A 19,274-nucleotide genomic window follows, 5' to 3' on the forward strand; every position below is an offset into this window, starting at 1 on the left:
TGGCGAAAGCGAAAGTGCCGTGGGCAGGGACAGGTGTTTCCCCGAGCCCGTGCGCCTCGCTGCGGGTGATGGAGAGCCCGGCACGAGTGTGTCATGATGAACCGACGTCAGCCCGACACACTCCCTCCCCGCCAAGACAAAGTGCCCTACGTGTGGAGCCAGGTGCCTCCTGTCTCCCTCTCCCCATTCCCACTCGAGCTAACAAGACGAAGGCCCGTGGGTGGGCTCAGGTGTTTGTGCTGCTGTCATTTTCTGCCGTGTGGCGAACACCAGCTGCTGGTCGTGGGCGGCGCTTTACTCTTCGAGCGAAAGTACCGGCGCAGACAGGCGCCTTTTATGTACGTTCGTGTGTTGAACTTCTTTCGCACTGCACGTAGCCAACCGTGCTAATCGGAGGCGCGGGGGGAAGGGCATTAAACTAAAACACAAAAAGCGGTTCTAAATAAATGAGTTTTCAATCTCGATTATTTCAAAGTGCATAGCTCGTTTGGCTTCCTAATATTGGAAGGAAGAGCGTTCCAGACGGCCGCAGAAGCGCGCCCGAATGCAAACAAAGACACCGGTGGCCGCACGTGACCTGTGCACGAGCGTGACTGGGGGTGCGAATTGCCCCCCCCCCACTCACCCGTGCCCCCCGCGTTACTCGCGGGTTTGATGGGGTCGGCGCCGCCGCTGCCGCCACCGTCGTCGTCGTCGTCGCAGTCGTCCTCGTCGTCGCAGTCGCGATCCCCGCTGGCGGCGCCCTCCTCGCGAGCGTCGCTCCGGCCGCCGCCATCCCCGGGGCCGCCGCCATCCTCGGGGCCCCCGGCCATCGCGTCCCTGCGGCCGCCAGCGCCGCGTTCCCGTATGGCCTGCGCACCCGGCGGGGATCGCGGACGAGACACGGCCCACGCGCTCGGCGTTACGGCGGCTGGCCGACGTCCTTTCATTTAACCCGGGGGTCGGGAGTCAGAATATCACAAAAAGGGGCGCATTGCCACGCGGTGAATACGAGACGGAGGCCCTCAATGAGCGACGTCGCGCAGCCACAGGCGGCTCCGGAGCCGCAGGTGGCCGACCTCTGATTTCACCACGTCGCAGTCAGCCGAGAGTTGCGTAAATAATCGTCGAGCGGCCGTGGTATTGGCGCGATCGTTCTCATGCCGAAGGGAGGTGCCGCTGTGTTTCACGTAACGCAGTAAGGGGCGACGTTGTTGCTGTGTGTGATCTCAGCTGTATGTGTGCTGTATGTTCGACTTCTTTCACGCCGTACGTAGCCAACCGTGCTAATCACGCTCACATTATTGGGACGTTTGCGAGTACCTATGAAGGCCGGCACGGCGCACGAGGGGGTGGGTTGCCAACACCACGCCAGGCCGCCTTTGTCTCTCGAGGGGCGATGTTTACACACCGCACTAGTTGCCCCAGGGGGAGCCCCAGGACCGGTTCAAATAATCGTCACTGGTGTCGGCCATGAGCGGGAATCGAACTCGGGTCGCCGGGTTCGTGGTGCAGCGAACTTAACCGCTACACCACGAGCCACTGCGCCACCGCTCCCCACTCACGATGCACGCGTGCGTGTGCACACCCACAAATGCACACTCACAAATGCACACTCACAAATGCACATGCGCGTGTGTGCGTGCGCGTGTGTGCGTGTGTGTGCGTGCGCGTGTGTGCGTGCGCAAGCGGCTCATTCATCGCGGGCCCACGGCGCCTCTGGGAAGCATTCGTCTCATTTATGGGGGAGCGGTCGCCCGAGGGATACCGCTTATTTTTTGCGAATGAGCCAGAGTGTGCGCGATTTGGCCGCCTGAAGAATGTTTCACGCGGTTACCGTGCGTGTCCGGGCCCTGACTTTGGCGCAATCACCTCGGCTCCACGTGAGGTGGAGCCGCCGGGTCGTTTGGCGGCGGTCAAAGTGCCAAGTAGTGCGGTTTGCGCGATGGACATCTGCGGGAAAGAGCTTTGTAGCCCATCGGATTCCTCCAGTATCCATATCCGGATTCTGGATACCCGGGTACACACAAATATATTGTTATACACAGTAACACCCCATTTGCACGTCTCTCTCCCTTTGACGTTGTTTCGCAAATTCGTCGCCACGTTATTCTACACACCACTACCCGACTTGCGGCCGCCTCGACCCCACACACTCACGTCACAGACAGCACGGTCCCTCCTGCCTCGTGATCCGTCGCCCTCTCGGCCATTGCCTCCTCCTCCACCGACTACTGCCCTGCCAAAGCAACTACTTTGCGTCACGCATAAATAAATGTACTGTCCTGCAGAGTACAATATTTTATTTACGTACGGTATTTTGGTGATTTTTTATATAGTGTACTGTATCTAATTGTACCCCGTTTCATTTGTGTTCAAGGTTACTGTTGTTCACTAGCGTTGTGTGCAGTATTTTAAGTAATTCAATGTAACGCTGTGGGTTACGTCTAGGATGAAGACGCAGCTCCGATTAACATGATTGCCTACGTACGGTGCGAAAGAAGTTCAACATACGGTACGTACATACAAGGCGCGTGCATTAACACACAGCTTCACCATACCCTCCGCTGCCTTGGTTCAGCTCTTGTGGGAAATTCGCTTTGATTTACGCCTTTTCGAAATCCGTCGCACCTTTTAGGAGCGCATCCTCGACATCCACCGTGGTATTAGTGTATATATGTGTGTGTATGTTACACAGTTATACATATTTCCTCCCACTTGAACGTGGCATCGTCGTAAAGTGTATCCGCTGCTGGTGCGATCTCAATTCGTTTGTAAAAAAAAACTCCACGCGTTATCGTTGGGGGAGCAGCCCCCAGGCTACACGCGGCTCATTCGCAAAGCAACTTGGGGGCACTCGCCAATCTGTCGTGGGTTAACTTAGTAATTCAGCCGACTCAAAACTAACCTCCAAGATAACAGAAATAACGTCTACAGTCACAGATCTGGGTGACAAATGATGAAATGAAACGTTGCGCACACGTGCGGGTCGTTATTATTTAACGCTGATTTATGCTCCGTGCAGCAATTTCCAATTTGTCACGTGACGACGTTTCTAAAGTCGTTTTTTGTCCTCGTTTCTGCTCACGTCACTGCCGCACGTTCTAACACACGCTCCCCCTTTTGCTGTCGTCTTTTAGCAGCCAATTATACGATGCACAGTTAACCTTCTTGGGTTTGGGGGATTCGCGTAACCTACATATTTTCCCAGGATGGATGGACTATACTTTGCATCGGTAAATGTACGCACCGTCGCACACCACGTTTGACTACTCTCCTGAAAATCATTGGAGCGCGAGGATCGTTGGCCGAGACCCAACAACGCACCTCGGCTCTGCGCTCCCCGAGAAAAAAGTGATTTACGCTCAGGGACAAACGAACGCAGGTGTGTCAGCGAGAGCGAGGAAGAGAGTGAGAGAATGACAGAGAGTGAGAATGAGAGAGAGAGAATGACAGAGAGTGATAGAGTGGGAGAGAGTAAGAGAGAGTGAGAGGGAGAATAAGGGAGAGTGAGAGAGGGAGAGTAAGAGAGTGAGAGTAAGGGAGAGTAAGAGAGAGTAAGAGAGAGAGGGAGAGTGAGAGAGTGAGAATAAGGGAGGGTAAGGGAAAGTGAGAGTAAGGGAGAGTGAGAGAGTGAGAGTAAGGGAGAGTGAGAGAGTGAGAATATGGGAGAGTAAGGGAGAGTGAGAGAGAGAGTGAGAGAGAGTGAGAGTAAGGGAGAGTGAGAGAGGGAGAGAGTGAGAGTAAGGGAGAGTAAGGGAGAGTAAGAGAGAGCGCTGCGTCTGCTTGCCGGTACCGTGGGAGTGACTCGTCATCGGCTTATTTCTACGGCGGCAACCACCACCAAAGGCGGTGGTCGCCGCGCTTTTAGACGTCGCCTCAGCGACCGTCTGGAACGTTCTTCCGTCCGATATTATGAGGCCGCTGGAGATGGACTGGCAAAGTGGCGTTAATGATTGTCATTATGCTTGGGGCATACGGCACGATTTCTGTGCATATGGGGTGTGAAGCAGCAGCGCTCTGCACATTGCATTTACATCGGAGTGACCTGAGTTCGATTCCAGGCCACGTACAGCACCAATCCAAGTGGTACTTGAACCAGGCTTGGGCTTCCACTAGTTCCAATCAGCCTTAAATGAGCACTTGGCTGAGTGTGTTAAGATTGGCATTGGTGTTGGGTCAGGAATTTGGATTTTTTTTTATTTTCGTGACTTTCTTACCTGCACTTTATTTTGCACTCCTATTTCATTGTTTTTGTATGGTTTTTGTATTGTTTGTTGTTGTAACTTTTTCTGACCCGCCCCTACCGGACATCTGTGAAAAAAAATATCTTCACAGCTCATCAGATTGCTCCTCCAGCCTAAACAAAGATTCGGATTCCGATAGCCGCTCAGTGGGAGTGCCCTGGGGGCTCCCCAGTCCCTGGGGCCTCCCCAGTCTCTGGGGGCTCCCCGCTCCCTGGGGGCTCCCCGCTCCCTGGGGGCTCCCCAGTCCCTGGGGGCTCCCCAGTCCCTGGGGGCTCCCCAGTCCCTGGGGGCTCCCCGCTCTCTGGGGGCTCCCCAGTCCCTGGGGGCTCCCCAGTCCCTGGGGGCTCCCCGCTCCCTAGGGGCTCCCCAGTCCCTGGGGGCTCCCCAGTCCCTGGGGGCTCCCCGCTCCCTAGGGGCTCCCCAGTCCCTGGGGGCTCCCCAGTCCCAAAGGGCTCCCCAGTCCCTGGGGGCTCCCCGCTCCCTGGGGGCTCCCCGCTCCCTGGGGGCGCCCCAGTCCCTGGGGGCTCCCCAGTCCCTGGGGGCTCCCCAGTCCCTGGGGGCTCCCCGCTCCCTGGGGGCTCCCCGCTCCCTGGGGGCTCCCCAGTCCCTGGGGGCTCCCCGCTCCCTGGGGGCTCCCCAGTCCCTGGGGGCTCCCCGCTCCCTGGGGGCTCCCCAAAATAAAAAGTTCAGTTTAGTTTTAGCAACAACAGCACCACGATCCGTGGCCATCATCGCGAGGCGGCTGTGGCCGGTGTGGAGTGTCGGCATCGGCCTTCCAGCATGCGCGGGAGAGTGACAACCGCGTGGTCTGCAAAGATTAATGTCGGATGTTTGTCCTGCAGGGGATCAATACAAAATCTCTAACTTTGGTAATCCCTTCCCATCGCCACATTTCCCAAGCTTGTATGACCTTGGACAGTTCAATAAACGTGTCAAGGCTTTCGTCCTTTCACGACTGTGACGACGACGTAAATGAGTTACCGGCCGATTGAAGTTTTGCGCCTCTGAGCCTGTGTTCAGCAGCTGTGTATAAAATATAATCCTTACACTTCACCTTGGCAGCTGTCCGGTTCGGTCAATAACACGAGCGGCTTTGAGCCTCACCGAGTCTCAGGATGCTGTTACAAGACGGCCGCGTGCATTGAGATGTTGGGCTGATTCCATCGGTGTGCGTTTGGAATGCGACAGGAAATCAGAATGCGGGGAGACAAACCCACACGCACGATGCATGTGGGTGCAGTGATGCGGTGAATTCAAGAATTCACCGCATCTAACTTTGCATTTTCGCTATTGTCCAACACATAACGGGTAAGTTACCATGTAAATACACAGGAAGTTGCCGTGCGCACAGTGGCGGCAGGAGCTGTCCGCAACTCCCGCAGCTGGGGCTGACTCCGATGCACGGCTCGTATATCCACGTGGCCGATATCAGCGGCAGAGCGTCTGCATGCTTCTTGTGAAACGGACGAGTCATTGCCTCGGGGTTACGAGCGAGACCCCAACTCGGCGGTAACTCACGCAGCGCGCATCACCCCCGGTCGACAATTCCACGGGCAACTGCCACCGGTACGGCGGCGAGCGCGGTCGCCGCTCGCCCCAGGGGTTCGCGCTTTCAATCCAGCGGACGTCCTGATTTAGTGCCGCGGGTTTATTGCCAGATTCAAATAGTTACGCCGGCTTTTGCACGTACAGCAACGTCGCCCCACCCCCACCCCCCCCTACTGGCAGACTAACGCCAGACCGCAGGCCGGGTCCCGAGTGACCTCGGCTGCCACCGTGGGCGCCCTTTCAAATGTTTGAGCCGAGCTGCGGCGATGTGAGTCGCTTGCAGTGAGCGGCGTGCGGTGGGCTCTGGGGCGGCCGCGGCGTCGACGGCGAATCTCTCCGCAACAACGCCTTCCTGTTGTCGCTGTGCCGCGCCCCTCGCCGGCGGCGTGTGCGTGTGGCGAGTGTCTCCGCGTCTGTTTGTCAGTCGGCCCGTGGCACCCGGGGGTCTGTCCCGCGACCTCCTGTCAGCGGGCGTTCGACACTTCACGTGGTCTTAAAGTGCACTTAGCCTGGCACTAGCGCCGTGGTGACATCACCGTCACTTAGTGGTGAACGGCGGTTGTTGTATTCCGGGTATATCTGTGTGTGTGTGTGGGGTTAGCACGCTGTGCTACGAACCCAGTGACCCGAGTTTGATGCCCGCTCACGGCCAACAATGCCATTGACGATTATCTGAACCGGTCCTGGGTCTCCCCTAGGTCGACTCAGCCTCAAATGACTACCTGGTGCGGTGCCTAAACATCGCCACTGGGGAGACAAAGGCCGTCAGGCGTGGTGCTGGCCACCCACCTCCGTCGCGTGCTGTGCCGGCCTTCATAGGTGCTACTCGCGAGCAGCACTTGCCCCAACAGTCTGTTAGGGCTACACATGGGGGATCTTTGTCCTTGCGTGCGTGTGGCGAGCGTCGCTCACCCGCACGTCGTGCTGCAGCTTCCGCACGGCGCGCTGCACCGCCGCGTCCACCTCCGTCACGCGCACCTCGGGGTTGTGGCTCTGCGCCGCCACGCCGTTCTCCACCACGCGGTGCGTGTCACTGGGGGGGGGGGGGGGTGAGTGGGGGGGGGAGCGAGACGGGGAGGGTGAGTTGGGTGGGGTGACACTCAATGCTACGGCCACGCGCTCGATCACCCGGAAAAGCCCCACCGAGTCGCAAGGCTCGTTTTCAGGAGGGTCCTGCCAGCTGTTCGCAGCAGGGGACGACGCTGCTGCTGCTGCGTGACCCCTCTTTGCGGCGTTCGGAAATTTTGGCCGGTGCCGCGTTACAGTTCGTGGCGTGGGGGTGGGGTGTTTTTTTTTTTAGCTTTGGGAGAGAAAACCGGAGCGCCCGGAGAAAACCCACGCCTTGCGCGAGGGCAGCAACGCTCTGTCCCCGTACTGATGGAAACAGATGGAGATTGGTCTACTTGCTGTACCGCCTTCTGCTGGTAAACCAGGGTATGGCACCTGCTCGACATCCGTGCGATGAAAGCGTCGACTCTGCAGTGCTGGATTACAGGGCCACGTGCGTGGCCACCGCCGCTCGGCGACCCACGGAGCTCCGCGGAGACTTCGCCCCGGTGGCTAGGGGATGTTAACAACCTCGCCTGGTGTACAGGAGGTGGTGGGTTTCATCCCGTCCCTGACGATGCCTGCTGCTGTATATTTGGAGTTTGCGGTGTCTCTCTCCCCGTGGTCGCGTGAATTTTTCTCTGGGCCCTCCGATTTTTCCCCTACACATTCAGAATCAACATCACCACGCGTTTAGAGCCTTTGGCTGCTATAAAGTTCCACGTGATGCTGAGCCACTTCGTTGAGCTACCATTTGTGAAAGCCAGGTCGCTTCTGAAAACGAGCTGCTATCTAGCTCAGTGGGGCCTTACCTGCTAAAATAAAAAAAAAATTGTTCATAGTTTAGTAAAAAAAATATCTATCTTTTTTTTATAGCTAGTGGCCGTAAGGGGTCTCAGTCTAATGGTGAGGATGACCGCAGCAGATGGTGACCCCTGTGGGGAGGTGGGGGGGGGGGGTGGGAGGGTAACGGTGACCCCTGCCCTCACCGCACCTCTCCGTCATGGTCTCGCCGTTCCAACAGAGTGACGAGTCATGTGACGCCAGTTCGGTGTGGCACAGCGTCTCCGCCAGCGTCGCGAAGAACGTGCGGTAGAGGCGCAGGCTGCTGTGGAACTCCCTGCACGCGGCACACGGAGATTGCGCGCGTTAGACCCCGACGGCGTCTCCAGTTTCGTCCTCCGTTAGGAATTGGCAGGGCTTCCGTGAGGCTCAGCGAGACGTTTCCGGGGCAAATACCGAGAGGAAGTGGGAGGCGTATGGGGCAAGACTTTGGGTGAACGCAGGACATCAGAATCGTCCACTTACAATCAGGCGCAGTTGGTGATGTACGGTGCGAATGAAGCTCAACATGCATACACGAGAACACCGGAATTGAGTGCCGGCCCTGAAACGCCAACTAATACAATATAAAGCGGTGGAAATATCTGCGACTCAACCTCGACCAAAATCTCACTTGAAACGTTGTAAACCCGTGAGCGCGGCGTGTGGGTGGAGCCGTGGGGAGAGGAGACGTGGGGGGGGGGGGGGGGGTGGAGGATGAGGGGCATCGTCTGCCGCGGGATGAGCGCGCGCGTGCCACGTCGGCCGGGTGGCTGCTCAGTGACAGAGCGAGCAGCTCGCCACCGCAGGAGGGGGGCTTGCGAGTTTAAATCCCGGTTGGGCATCGACGAAGCCTCATCGTCCCTCCAGGGTCAAAGGTGGTTGCGCTATTGGGAGACTTGCCCCATCACAGGGATGTGGAAATTCCACTGCTCGCTCGGCGCTGTGAATAGGACAATAGGACAATAGGACAATGGGACAATAGGACAATGGCACCGTCTCAATGCTCTTCTGAGCGGTAAAGCACTTTGACTGGATTCGTGCAATTATTAGGCGCGCACGCGTATCTTTAGGTCAGCGTGTGTGTGTGTACGTTGAACTTCTTTTGCACCATACGTAGCCAACCATGCTAATCGGAGGCACAGGGGAAGGACAACAAATGTGTGTGTGTACGAGTCACCGCAGCCGCCTATGTGACCAGCTTTGTCAGAAGCTCCATCTCTTCCGGCACTATTCCCCCTCGCCCTGAAGATTGCCGCTATCGCTCCCTTCTTCCTGAAAAAATAAAATCCACACGGGACCCCGCAGCGTCCCGGCAAAAAAGAAATTCCACCCGATCTCAAAGCTCCCATCCCCTCCCCTCCGCCCCTCATGGCCTCTGCCACTCAGCTCAGTCTGGTCCCAACCACCGCCGTCCACTGAGACTGCCCTCCTGCGTCCGGGCAAGGCTCCTTTCCCCTCTGCCTGACTCCTCCCCGTCTCCTGTGAGCGTGACCTCGTCACCCCGATCCCTCCGCTGCGTCCCGACCCGATCCCGCATCAACTTCCATATCGCATTCAGCATCTTAAAAAAATTATCCATGGCAATGTTCTTCACTGCAAGGCCCGCGGGCCATTGGCAGCCCCTGACTTGCGGCCTCCGACGATACACAAATGTGAAAACTCCCCTTGATTGTGCTGTCAAACCCCCAATGGTTTCAAATGTGTGGCGGCCTTGACACTGATGTCAATTCTCCCTCAACCTGCCCCACTGCCCCCCACGTACTCTCCGCTACAGCAACTAAAAAGCCTTCTGCCGAAGGCCCCGGTCACCCTCTGCTCTGTGGGACATCGTTCCTTCTGCTCCGCTGCCCCCATTGTCCAAGTGATGTGTAGCCAATAAAACGGCGTGTGTCCTGTTCGATCCAAAGAATACACGTGTGTGCGTGTACTCGTGCCCGCGCACACATCGTCACGTAAAGCGTAGCGTCGTGTGACTTCAAATGTTAATTGTGAATTTGTAAATTTGAGATATTTTTATCGCTTAAAAGAAACGTCGTGCGCCCGAGACCAAATCACGCTCAATCATCGCAGAAGTGAAGCAGGTTCTTAGCCTGGAGTGTGCCACGTGGGGGCCCACCAGTGTACACCACGTGTTCGAGGCATTCGGCCACAACGGGATGGCCTTACAGCAGTGGGTGGGATGCACAGATTTTGCTACACTCACTAGCTTGTGTTTGTTTATTGAATCTATCCGTGTTTGCGTGGGAATTTCTCCAAGTTGTCTGCTTTCCTCCCACAAACCAAACTCTCGTTTAACAGTCATCTTACCATCCTAGTGTAGCCCCCCCCCTCATGAAAGGGTTGGGAAAACCTGAGGGCACAGCGATTGTCCCAAAATTCAATCAGAAAATGTATTTTTTTAAATTCTATATTAATCTGCAGTAAAAACGACAGCTGTTCCTCAGCTTAAAACCGAATTCAAGAGCCCAGAATCAGAATCTCTATTGCTATGTATGTGGAACTTCTTTCGCACCGTGCGTAGCCAACCGTGCCTATCGGAGGTTGGGGATTAGAATGACATTTTTTGTACATAAGCCCAGCCCAGGCTTGAGGTTAGAGGGGAACATTGCAAGTCTGTTAATGATGCGAAAACCCACCGTGACAGACAGATGAGCGTAGACTGTGAAATTTGTTTTTATTTCACGACGCGCAGAGACGCATCCAGACCAACCTACTCCCCACGTGCAGTTCTCTTGAGCCGGTGGTCTCTGCAATTCCCACCTCTTTACAAAGAACCGGGACAACGTCCGTGGGGCTTTGTCATTGCTGTTTCGCGGGGGACGTTTCGCAAACTGCCGAGTAAGCGCGTAAATTCGTTCTCCGCGGCCGCATCTGTGCCGATTCCCACGGGGGACCGGGATCCAATGTCTAATAGCAACGTTGTTCTTCAGACGCCCCTGCTTTGGTCCAGGAGCATTACTGGGTCGGCGCGAGAGATTAATGACGTGACAAGAGCGACACGCGTGGCTGACTCCTGCCCAGGGTGCAGTCAGATCTCGCAAAGCGGGGAGGAACAAGGAGCGTGTTTTGTCTGTGTGCATGTGTGTGTACCTGTGTGAGTGTACCTGTGTGTGCGTACCTGTGTGTGTGTAAGCGACAGCGTATCGGTTAGCACGCTGCGCTACAAACCCGGCGACCCCGAGTTCGATTCCCGCTCACGGCCACCAACACCGGTGACGATTATCTAAATTAGTCCTGGGCCTCCCCTAGATCGACTCATGGTGCTGGCCACCCACCCCCTCGTGTGCCATGTCAGCCTTAATATCACTAGCCCCAACAGTCTGTTAAGTCTATACGTGAGGTCTTTGTCTTTGACGGCAGCTCACGTCGCTCAGGAACAGCAGGACATCTGAATCATGCACTGTTCTGCCTCCCTTGGGATCACGCTCTCACGCTATGTTTCATTGACTGTGAACACTGACGATTTACCACAACATTAGAGATAAGAGTGCCGATGCTTGTGATGAAGCCCGCCGTAACCGATTCACGGTCTCTCCTGCGAGGGGCTGAACTGCGACCGTAATTACGGCGAGCGGTTTTGTCAACGTCGCCGTCTAATGGGGGCAATTTGCAAACGGAGTTGGCGGTGTTCGTGCTGCGGCGGTGCCCTTCCCCTTGCGAAAGATGCGGCGGGGGGCGGTTTAAAGTCCACGCGGTGTAACAGACGGGGCGTTCCGGTTATTCCCCGCACAAATTACCGCACGGAGCCAAACGTTCGTGCGCCCACGCTCGCGGTGTTGAACGCGCCGGTCAAAGCGGTTACCGGTTTTGCCCGGGGTGCTGACACAGACAGCCGCAATAGAGTCGTGCGGTGCATCGGCATGGTTGCCGCGACGTATCCCGCACGCGGTGAGCGCGGTGCCGCGAGGTGCGTCGGCATGGTTACCGCGACGTATCCCGCACGCGGTGAGCGCGGTGCCGCGAGGTGCATCGGCATGGTTACCGCGACGCGTCACGCGCACGACGAGTGTACCGGTGCGCTGCCCTCACCGCCTGATGCTTGCGAGCCGGTCGTAGTGCTGCCGCCCCGGCGGAGGAGGCAGGCGCTCGTACTCGGACTCCCAGGCCCGCTCCGGGCCCTGCTCGCTGCTCTGCGGGGGCCCGCACACCTGCGTCACCTGGCAGGGGGCACGCCGCACGCATGGGGTGCCGTGTCACTCGCGGCCAGGAATCGAACTCGAGTGTCTGGTTCGTAGCGTGATGCCGCCAACGACACCTCGCTGATCTCGTCAAGGAGCATAAAGCATCACGCAAACTCCTCCGGTCATCCTCGCGGCAGCAGTAGCAGCAGCAGCGGCGGCGGCGTCTTCGGGGTCACCATCGAACAAAGCCGGTGACCGCATCGCACGGAGCTTTGAGACGTGCTTCTGCGGCCGTCTGGAACGCTCTCTTCCGATATTAGGAGGGCACTCGAGCAATGCACTTTTAAATAATCTATATTGACAAACTAATTTCTTGATAACTGTTTTGTTGTGCTTCGTGTTGTTGTCCTTTCCCCAGCACCTCCATTTAGCGCAGTTGGCTACGTACGGTGCGAAAGAAGTTCAACGCGCACACACGTACACACACACGCACACTGTCGCGGCGGCAATGCCATAGCCACGCCCCCTCGTGACGTCTCCCCGAGCTCGCGCAGGGGATGACGCCCAGACAGGGCGTCACCAAATTGCTGGGATTGGGACCCAGGTGGCCCCGGCGTGGCAATGAGCCCATGGGATCAGTCGAGTTACCGATTGACTACACCCCCCCCGCCCCCCCCGTGTAGCCTGAACAGACGTTTGGGGCAAGTGCTGTGAGCCAGTAGCACCAATGAAGGCCGGCACAGGCCACGAGGCGGTGGGTGGCCAGCACCACGCCCGGCCGCCTTTGTTTCCCCAATGCCAATGTTTACACACTGCACCAGGTACTCATTTGAGGCCCAGGACCGGTTCAGTTAATCGTCACTGGTGTTGGCCGTGAGCGGGAATCGAACTCGGATCGCCGGGTTGGTAGCGCAGCGTAGCGCTAACCGCTACACACGCAGACGCACGCACGACATAGGCACGGACACACTCACGCATCCACCTCTAGAGACCGAGTCAGGGCACCAGGAGGGTCGTTTATCTCTCCGCTGGCGGGGTGCTCGCCCAGCAGTGCCCGCACATGTGCGCAATGTGGGAGCTCAGTGTTCAAAATCCCATTCGCTCATCACTCTCCAAATGAAGTTTATTTCGCGTAGCCAGGCGGGAACAGAGGAGTCTCGTTTGCAAGAGTGACGGCTTGGGTTGTCACCACAACGACGGAAGCAAAACACGTCAAGTGCGGCAATGCAGCGGACAGACACCTTCAGCACACTCCCACGCCCCACGCAGTGCAAGCCCCAACAACGCCCAAGTGGCTGCCGCTCTCTCTCTCTCTCTTCTGACGGCAGTTGAAGTTGAACTAAAACTACTAAAACTATTTTTTGTTTCACCAGGTCAGGCCCACTGAGCTACGTGAGCTCCTTTTCAGACACGACCCGGCCACAAATGATAGCTCTACGAAGTGGCTTATCATCATCACATTTATAGCAGCCGAATACTCGAAACGCGTGGCGATGTCGTTCTAAATGTCGAGGGGAAAACCGGAGGACCCGGATAAAAAAATCCACGCGACCACGGGGAGAGAGAGACACGCAAACTCCAAATATACAGCAGCAGGCGTCAAGGCCGGAGTCGAACCCACGCCCTCATGTGCACCAGGCAAGGTAGTTAACATCTCCACACTGTAGGCGAGACGCTAACTAGAACGCGCCAATCGTTCGCTTTCACGATCATTTTTGTTTACCGCGAGGACGACCGGGAGAGACCTTCTCTCGTCCAATGAGACGCGAGGGAACGACTGCGCTCACCGCCACAGAGATCTTGGGCCCGTTGAGCTGCGCGTGCATGATGGCCTCGTTGAGCTGCGCGTGCAGGTTCAGCAGCACGCCCTCGGGGTCGCCGGAGCCGTGCATCTCGGCCGACAGCTCCTCGACGGCCCGCACGAGCTCCATCCACGGCCCGCTCATCTCCGCCAGGCTCGCCAGGCAGCCGCGCAGCACGTTGAGGCAGTAGCCGATGCAGGCCCGCGCGGGACGCGGCCCCGCCGCCGCCGCCGCCGCCGCCTCGGGGCCGCACAGCGGGCAGTAGCGCAGGCGCGCCAGGGCCCGCGTGCACGAGCTGTCGCGCGGCGTCACCGCCAGCTCCGTGGCGTTCACGGCCTCGAGGCCCGAGCCGAGGGCGCCGGCAAACGAGCGCAGGGAGGACAGCGAGCGGCCCAGCTGCGAGGCGATCGCCCTCGGGAAGGGCCCGAACGGCCTCAGCTCCCTGCGGTTGTGGCGCAGGCACTCGGCGAAGGGGGGCGCGAGGCCCGACAGGCCCGGGTTGATGAGGCGGTTGTAGACGAGCGGGAAGAGGCCGTCGAAGAAGGAGGTGGCCAGGTCGTGGGGGTCGGCGCGGGAGCCCAGCACGTACTGGCGAGCGCCGGCGAAGAGGTCGCGCACGGGCCCCGCCGCCTCGTGCTCCAGCGCCCGGTACACGTCGCGGAAGAGGGCACCCACACGGGCCTCCGCCTGCTCCGACAGCGCCACGAACGCCTCTGCAACGGAAAGCGCGGCGCGCGCGTCACCGCGCCTGCTCCCCCCACGGGTCGACTCGGCCTTAAACACGGCACGGTGTGCAAACGTCAGCATTGCGGGGAGGCAAAGGTGGATCGGCGGGGCGTTGGGGTTGGCGACCCACCTGTGCCGGTCATAACAGTTGCTCGGTAACGTCAATTTCCACTGCGGTCAACCTCGGCACTGCAGGTCACCTCGCTTGTCTCGGACCCCGTGCCACGACTAGACATCTGTGGGAAAGAGCTTCGCAGCTCATCGGTTTCCTCCTGAAGGCTAAATAAAGATTCCGATTCTCTTTCTGCTTCTTCCCTTGCGCTGCACCAACGGGAATCCCCTCCCGTCGTTTCTGTAACCCCCCACCCCCACATCCCCCAAAAGCTCTTATAACAATAACGTCGCTCAATTCAGCAAATGTGTTTCAACAATCGCAGCTTCGGTAGCGCTCTGACGTTTTGGGCCCTCTCGCGGGGCTTGCGTTCGGTGACCGACGACGCCGGCGCGGCTTGCGGAGGACGCCGCCGACTCGTCGGCTTCCACGTGACCACGGCCGCGCATTTTGCGCGAAGCAAACTCTCGACGGCGCCGAGCAGCACTCGCGGCAGCGGTCCCGTTACGCGCCACGTGACTTTTTTTTGTTAAATCAAAGTTTCTGTACTTCTCATTCGAGTGCTCAACGTCGGAGAGTTCAAACCGTGATCATTTCTTTGTCACCGTGATCATTTCTTTGTCAGTGGGCAACCGTACAAAATCAGCAGGTAATCAAATACTTTTTGTTAAATCAAAGTTTCTGTACTTCTCATTCGAGTGCTCAACGTCGGAGAGTTCAAACCGTGGGCGCGATTAGCGCTGCTCGGAGACAAACAGGATCAGCGCAATTTCCTCGCGGTTTGCCCAGGGTCCCATCCGCGCGTTTGTTTGTCCGGACGTTGGACTTCCACCGCCGTGTGAGGTCGTGGCCACCGCGGCCTCTCTGCGGCAAAAAACCTGCCGGGGTCAGGTGGTTCCAAGCGTGCGCCCGATGGGGACGCGCGCGTGGCGCCTTTTGAGCAATCCGCTTGATTTGGTGTCCGCGTCATTCTTACGGCGCCAGGCGATCGTCACGGGGGAAGCGGCCGTGCTTCACAGACACGGACTGCAGTATCGTCGCAGTCGGCGGTGACGTGCCTGCCGTGTGTGAACCCGGTTGGGTCATTTGCGGGGGGATTTTACAAATTTGGCAGATTCGGACGGGGCACACAGGAGGCAATTCGTTTCTAACGACATCGTCGGATGTCGTTAGACGGCGCGCAGTCTGCTGTACGGTTAACAAGACGCACCCACGGCAACGACCGGGTATGGCCTGCCGGATTCCAACGGCGGACGTCTGCAACAAGCGCCAGGCTCGTGACCCCCGAGGCCGCGCCACCACCCAAACGCGCTCTCGCGGCAAGGCCCATGGCGCGAAAGCAGAAGCGTCCTCGCGGGCGCCGTCACAGCTGCCACGCGGGCGCCGGCACCCCGAGTGTGCGTGGCACGGGAGGTACGGCGCGTGGCACGGGAGGTGCGGTGATGCCACCCTCCCCCCCCCCCCCCCACAACAACCGACTCTGGAAAAGCCATGGGGGGCGAGGCCTCCGTGAAATGCTCCGAATCCGCCCGAGCCGACTCGTGCCACAGGGAGTTCACGTTTCAACGTTTACTTACATTCGGGGCAATATCAATTTTATTTCTCACGTGACACGGTTGTTTTTTTCTTCTAAATTTTGATTTGCTTCAATGCTGTACTTTAATTACTTAAAAGACCAATGTCTGCCAGATCGCAATCAAAACGCAAAAAGTTCAAAACGTCTGGCAGCCAAACAGACAATGTTCGTGTCAATGTCTTCCGAACGTCCCTTGCACAAGAAGATATATTTAGGTTATAGCAGAGGAAACCGATTATAATTATCAGCGTCAGTGATGAGTGAAGATACCGTCCTCCACAGCCAACGAGAGTCCTTATCGAATGGGAGACCGTCCACTGGCTGAGGCCAATCAGGGAACGCGCTCCATGCCGCGGTGTAAATATTTAGGTTGTGGAGCACTATGAGAAGAAACCTCTGGAACTGCGATGTCTCTAAGGGTAGGGGGGGGGGAGGTGAAGAATGCGAACGCACACAGACTGATCCGGCTAATAGGCCACGTGTGCCAGACTCTACGGCAAGCAACGGCAATAAGTGCCGAGGTTACGGAACGCTCGCAGAGGTGCGCATTGTATGTACGTGGACGTTGAAGATCCCGTGATGTAACACGAAGTGAGTAGGCCAACGTGTGCCAAAGTCACGGTATAAGAATATATGTATGTACGTTGAACTTCTTTCGCACCGTACGTAGCTAACTGTGCTAATCGGAGGTGCAGGGGAAAGACAACAAACTAAACACAGAAAGCAGTTTTAAAGAAACGAGTTTTCAATCTCGTTGATTTAAAAGTGCATAGGTCCAGTGGCTTCCTATTATCGGAAGGTTCCTCACAAGCTGAACTGCGGGTCGCAATGTCTTCGTGAACATCAATAACTTGAGCGAGCGTGACCGACCAACAGGCAGCAGTTAGACAGAGATAACCGCAGACCGTTGACTTAGACGAGATGGCCACGAGGCAGTTCTTCAGGAACTGGTGATCTTGCACATTGCTTAAGGTCCAAGGGACTATTCGTACACGGAGTGGCACATCCATGTGCGCCCGTGCCTCCGTTGCGCGGGGTTTCTCTCGTCTGTTGTAGTTTTTAAACGAATGCGCCCGGTGTTGTTATGATCGTCCGACTTGCGCGCAGTTTACATGACGCGCAAGTCACGGGAAGAACAAACCCGGGCCGCATCTTGAGCCATGGCAATGCGGTCCACAGCCCTTTTCTAGATCCACTGCTGAATAAGGGTCACCCCCCCTCCCTCCCCCTACCGTGTCGGTCGTATGGGTTGGAAGATTGTACTTCAGTAGGCCGGTCTATGCGGAGTTGGTAAAGGGAGCAGGAACGACGCAATCACTTGCCGCTGATGTCAGCCGAGGCCGGGAATCAAACTCAGATGGTGGGGTTCACCTGCAGCCCTCATTAGTGGCGCAGTGATTGGTTAATGGCAATCACGGAGCTGTCACTTATCAGAGTGATCACCCAGGGAGTCAGCTGATGGCCTCTGCGGCATCGGCGTCTGAGCCTCGGGTCCCAGAGATCCCCCCGGGGCTGCGAGTCCCTCGCACCCCCCCCCCGCCCCAAGCGCTTTACAATAATATCGTCGCTCAAATCCAGAAAAGTGTTGGTAACTCTCATATATCACAATATTGATAACGGTGGTGGCGGTGGTGAATGGCGGTCGTGGTGACGGTGGTGGCGATGGTGGTGGCGGTGGTGTGAATTGCGGTGGTGGTGGCGGTGGTGGCGGCGGTGGTGGTGGTGGCAGTGGTGGTGGTGGTGGTGGCAGTGGTGGTGGTGGCGGTGGTGGCGGCGGTGGTGGTGGTGGCGGTGGTGGTGGTGGCGGTGGTGGTGGTGGTGGTGGTGAGGGTGGTGGTGGCGGTGGTGGTGGTGAGGGTGGTGGTGGTGGTGGGGGTGGTGGTGGTGGCGGTGGTGGTGGGGGTGGTGGTTGTGGTGGTGGTGATTGTTGTTGCCGCCGACTTGCCAGTTGTTGGGCCTACGCTCAGCAAAACTGTTTTCAAGAAACAAATACAGACACGCACCACTCCCATTGTTCACTATAAACCTTCCCAGGGCTGCTGCTCCAGAGCATCCTCCTCCTCGAGTTCTCATGTGGAACCAATATATATTCAATATATTCAATATATATTCATGAGGAATCCGCGCAACAATTAATGGGCGGCAATGTTTGCTAGGACGTGCAGTTTTACGTTTTACCGCAGGATTTATTGCTCCAAATGCAAAACATCTTTGCCGTGTGCGCGCGTACGCGTGTTTTACAAACGTTATCTCTATCTCGCGGGCCATACATCACTCGACCAGAGTTACTCCTCCGGCATCTGCTTTCTTTTCGTGAACTGTAAAAAAAAACTGTTGGCGTCGAATGTGAACGGCACTATTTGTCCGCGGAAATGAAACTTTGAAAAAGAAATTGCTTTTTTTTATTCTGATAATAATTTTGGGTCGAGAGCTCGTAAACTGCTTTGTGGGGAAAGTTAAAAAGCGTGGGCTCCTCGGAGGGACAAAGAGACTCGCTCGTGTCCATTAACACGCGTTAGATTTTGATGGATGTTGCTGATTAATGAGGTTCAAAGACTTCCAACGTAGACCCATGCTCACGCGCATTCTTTGGCGATACGGGGGTTGGAAGTTGCTTTTACTTTCTTTGCCGGGAAAAATATAAAACTCGTGTGGTCGTTTTTCTCCGGAAAGAAACTCAATAGGCCGAATAAAAGTGTTGTGCTGTGCGCGACTGGCTGGTGGTTGTTTTGCCAGGGCACGTAATGGACAACAGCGTCATTCCCCCCCTCCTCCTCCAGAGACCCAAAGTTTCACGTTCCTTGGAAACATTGCGAGTATTCCGCAGCAATATAATCAAAGAGGCCCTTGGCTAATAAACTACTCAGGAACCTAACACCAGCAGGGCGAGCGAGAGAGAGAGAGGGTTAACATTGTTATTAATATCATTAAGATGTTGGAAGGGAGGTAAACGACCTGCGCTGGAGGCACATTAAGAAGATAATGTTTGTAAAACACCGAGAAAAGCATTCTCCATTAGGTGAGCGGCGCGTCTACAGAGGAAACACGAAGCCACGCGCTAACAATCCACAATGGCCCTGCTTCATGGACACCACGGACCCCCGGTCCCAGTGGCACTGCCGTGGTGGCACCGCTGCACGAAGCCCTACGCCACAGCGGGAGTCCGGTGGCCTCACTGACCTGGGCTCAACTCCCGGCCATGCACGGAGGAGCCTGGTCTGGGCCTCCCCTAGGTCGACTCAACCATGTCACATCGGACACTGCTTTCACGCTGACGCCACCCTTCCATCC

The 19,274-nt window shown here is 57.0% G+C and overlaps 1 protein-coding gene across 5 annotated transcripts in view; it reads right to left on the reverse strand.

Moving 5' to 3' along the window:
- GPC5 (glypican 5) overlaps window positions 1–19,274 on the reverse strand; it is an 82,380-nt gene that overhangs the window by 7,885 nt on the left and 55,221 nt on the right. For all 5 annotated transcript variants that reach the window (XR_012929660.1, XR_012929659.1, XR_012929658.1 and 2 more), the window contains 5 exons: window positions 13,555–14,282; window positions 11,676–11,803; window positions 7,816–7,941; window positions 6,687–6,807; window positions 626–851 (listed from right to left, as the gene is read on the reverse strand). Coding sequence is in view for 2 of the 5 variants with exons in the window: in XM_076052387.1 (XP_075908502.1) it covers window positions 626–851; window positions 6,687–6,807; window positions 7,816–7,941; window positions 11,676–11,803; window positions 13,555–14,282 (1,329 nt within the window). In the remaining 3 variants the exon portion in view is untranslated. The remainder of the gene's footprint in view (window positions 1–625; window positions 852–6,686; window positions 6,808–7,815; window positions 7,942–11,675; window positions 11,804–13,554; window positions 14,283–19,274) is intronic.

Source organism: Petromyzon marinus, chromosome 55 (assembly GCF_048934315.1).
Source record: "Petromyzon marinus isolate PM22_M1 ecotype Great Lakes invasive population chromosome 55, UKy_Petmar_22M1.pri1.0, whole genome shotgun sequence".
Lineage (NCBI taxonomy): Eukaryota > Metazoa > Chordata > Hyperoartia > Petromyzontiformes > Petromyzontidae > Petromyzon > Petromyzon marinus.